The 4,026-nt window shown below is 36.6% G+C and overlaps 1 protein-coding gene across 1 annotated transcript; it reads left to right on the top strand.

The window, feature by feature from the left end:
- The first annotated feature begins 1,031 nt into the window (after nt 1-1,031).
- Nucleotides 1,032-1,879, top strand: LOC105043207 (uncharacterized). The gene is made up of 2 exons (XM_010920666.4): nt 1,032-1,293; nt 1,481-1,879. Exons 1-2 carry the CDS (start codon nt 1,175-1,177, stop codon nt 1,689-1,691), a joined length of 330 nt encoding a protein of 109 aa, XP_010918968.1. The 5' UTR covers nt 1,032-1,174; the 3' UTR covers nt 1,692-1,879.
- The last annotated feature ends 2,147 nt before the right edge of the window (nt 1,880-4,026 follow it).

Raw genomic sequence — 4,026 nt, 5'->3', positions numbered from 1 at the left:
GCCAGGTTGCCACGTTTCGGATAGAGCATGTCAATGCTTTGACCGGATAAGGACACGCATGCTGGTTCTTTTGCGAAAATACAAGTCCTTTTCTTTTAGGGGGACGGGGTTATTTAAAACATTATAATTTTAAAACAGCATATATTATAATGATGAACAAAATTATTAAAAAAATATTGAACAATAGAGATAAATTATAAAATTAAAGAGTAGTTATATAAATCGAAGAAGGATTAGATAGATATTAAAATAATATGACACTTTCTAAATAATTATTCATTGCTCTCTAACTTATCCACCTTGTAATTAGTTGTGATACTAAGAGCTTGGAAAAGCAAACTTCAGAATTCTAAACTTCAGAATACAAATAAGAATACTGTTGATTGTCAAGTGGATATAAAACCATGGATGGTCAAATTATTTAGCAAATATGACAATACGTCTCAAACATACAATACCAGATAATAAATTTTCAAAATCAAATAGATAGTTAATTTTTGTACAATTTTTTTCCTCTTGTTTTGATTCGAATCAACCAATTTATCTAAAAATTTATTGTTTTATCAATTTTTTTGATTATTTGTGATTTTATACCTATTGAAAGAGCAGAGATGCATCAAATTTAGTGGTTAGGTTAGATGGTCATTTTATTCATAATAATATTGTGTAAGGATGTTCTAGAGCTGCAATAGTTTTAAAGGCATGGACTTGTGCAATTTGATGGAGACAAAATTATCTTGAACTTGTTCCTCAAGTTCTGATGCAACTAACCAAAACTCTTTTTCCTTATTTAAATATATAGAGGCCATAAATGACATTTCAGTGCAGATCTTGCACATTATCTCTCTCTCTCTCTCTCTCTCTCTCACACACACACACACACACATATAGATGCATGTCATAAGTGTCAAAATATCTTCGGCCCTTCATTTTATTATACCAGGCAGCAAATATCAAATTATCTTTCTTTATATTAATATGTGACTCCGTGTACATGTGGATGGACTCATATTAAAATGCTCAAACCCCTCACCTTATAACTTTCCATCTAAGACATAGAGATTCCCTCTACCCTAGCTGGGCTTCACCATATGATATAAGAAACAACAACTCTTCCAGCACCCTTTTCTTTTGGTTCTATCTTCTCCCTGCTCCTCATCCCTTTCCACTCTTCATGGCCACAAGCTCAAACCCAGATGCCATGGAGACTGATACCTCACCCCTCACCATCACCGTGGAGAGGAACCCACCCGAGCCTCGATTGTTGGAGCTTGGCATCAAGTCATGGCCCAAGTAAGTTTCCTCCTTGCAGCTTTCTCGTCTCTTGGTTCTCTCCTGGCAAAGGGATCGAGTATCTAACTTCTACTAGCTAGTTATCTTAGAGAGCTAAACTCTCGCACCACAACTATCTGATTATGTTGTAGTTGTTGGGGTTCCATTTATTTAATCTCCTCTTCCGTTCACTGTTCTTGATCTTTAGGTGGGGTTGCCCTCCAGGGAAGTTCCCTCTTAAGTATGATGCCGAAGAGACATGCTATCTCCTCAGAGGAAAGGTGAAGGCCTACATAAAGGGATCCTCTGAGTGCGTGGAGTTTGGCGCCGGAGATCTTGTGGTCTTCCCCAGGGGACTCAGTTGCACTTGGGATGTCTCGGTAGCCGTCGATAAACACTACAAATTTGATTCATCTTAGCTCTCTCCCATTGTTCTTCCTCCACCACCTCTACTTCTTCTTTCCCTTTCTTTTTTTCTTTTATGTCAATGTAACCTTCCTCTTTTTATATTTTACGGGTTTCCAGTTAATATTAACTCTGGAGGTGTTTAGGTTGCGCTTCCAGTCAAAAAGAAAAAAAAAAAAGAAAAAGAAAAGCCATTAGTCAATGCAGGCCGCTTTCAAAGTAATCTTATTAATTTATTCCTTTCAATGAGCTTTGAATGCTTCTTTGACCACCACCACCATCTTGCCCGTGAGTTTATGAGTTTTATGCACCACCCCTCAACTTTTGCAACTTGTAAGCATTTAAATGAATGATGGATGTTTCTCCTTACGTTTGTTCCCTTTGTTTATTCATTTATCCTACTGCCCGCATTCCTAGGGTTTAACTTATCACTGGCATTCGATGTGGGTCCTTGAGGTCGGCATGGAGGGGGTGGATTGAGCAAGTAGCGTGGAGTTGGCGTTACTAGGATGGGAAATAAAGATGGTAAAAAAAACGAGAATATACCAAAGTCCTAGGGTTTCTAGTTCCTGGAAGGCATGGTCTTTGCCTTGGTGTCTTTGGCTTTGCCTTCTGGCATGGCATTCAGAGTCATGCACTTGGCTTGTTGCGTTCTCTTGGACGTATGCCTGGGGCTCACAGCCTTCAGTCTTATGTTTTTGTCTTAGGACTGCAAGGGACCTCGCTGCTATGGTTTTTGTACCTCTTCATGATCAGCTGCCCTTTTGTTTGAGCTTAAAGGGCACGGTTGAAACATTTGGTGGGATGGATTTCACGGATATCTGTTGGTGTCCGTTAAATATATATATATATATTTAAGTTTTTACCATGAGTATTTTCACGTTTTGAGCTAAATCAAGCCAAGCTTGCTAAAAAGCAGATGAGCTCAACCCAAACATCAAGCTGGCTTACAGACTGCTTGCTCATTTGACAGTCCTAACAAGAGGAAAGAAAGGAGGGAGGAAATAGGACTCTTTATCCACCATAAATTCCATCCCTTTTCAGGTTCGAAGTTTGGCTCGATTCAATAAACAAAATACATCTTCAGTTGAGTTCAATCAGTGTCGGATATAAAGGCTGTAGACCAACTCATTACATACAATCATTTTAATAATGTGCACCAAGATGTTAACCAATTAACATCTTGTCCTTGATGATTGGAGATATGAACTCATGACTTCATCCGAAAACATCAGAAGCCAGCTAATTAAACAAATATCATTTGCTGTTGTTTGACAACATATAGTCATTCTAACCCTTTATAACAATAGTATTTTGATGATGAAGATACAGACTTTTGAAAAATTAGATCTTGAACTGCAACAACAATATTTTTGCTCAATTTTAAAGTATGCCACTGTTATCACAGAGAACATTTATGATCTTGTAATTTCCTAGCCTTCATGAGAAACTAGCGGTGTATTTAATTCAAATAAGGCACTCAACGTTGGTTTCTTAATCAAATTATAAAAACTATTCAAGTAGTGTTGCCTACTCAACTATCAGTATAGTTTTCCAAGATTTTAATGACTTTGCCAATATTTTTTTTCATACAAATTTTGGTTTGTGCAACTCTTTGCATAACCTATTAACAAATGCCATCAGTTTTTTCCTCATATTATTTGGAAATTCAGTCAGCCATGACATATTTAGTCCTTCATAGGAGGTATATATATATGCTCCTTGTTTGCTATGAATTAAGGACCATACCTCTCAATCTGTCATGCATGGTTGATGCATACCTCCTAAGATTTTCCTTTTTAAAAGTTTTTCTCATGTCATAAGATTTTTTTTTTTTTTTTTTTTGGCGGGTTTTGATGGGGGATGGAAGGTGTTAAGGCTACCTAACTGTCCGGATCAGAAGGACGCTTTTAGATGCATGATATTTTCTCCTTTTTAACGAACGTTTAGAGGAAACAATTTTCTATTGAAAATCTTGAATACAGATCCATATTAAAAACTCTGCAGACTCATAGCATGAAATGATATTCAAAATTTCTATGGTCATATTTCTATCAAGAACTACTTTATAATCCCGTCATGGTTCAGTAAATCATTTTTTTCCTCCAAATATGCACCCCAAACAAAAGTTTACTTCAATAGAAGCCCTAAATTCTTATCTAGAAATAATATTAAATGGATCTGCATTTGCTAATATGAAATACAAAAGTAATAAGTTATTAATGATTGGCGCATTATAATTAAGCAAAGGTTTTTCTACTCCCCTTTCATCACAGAAGTGGTAGAGAATCTTTCAATGCAAGCATCAAGCCTCAGTCATCGTGCCAAGGCAATAATGGGAATCCAACC

The sequence above is a fragment of the Elaeis guineensis genome, chromosome 4 (genome assembly GCF_000442705.2).
Source record: "Elaeis guineensis isolate ETL-2024a chromosome 4, EG11, whole genome shotgun sequence".
Lineage (NCBI taxonomy): Eukaryota > Viridiplantae > Streptophyta > Magnoliopsida > Arecales > Arecaceae > Elaeis > Elaeis guineensis.
This window is presented reverse-complemented; position numbering and strand designations above follow the sequence as displayed.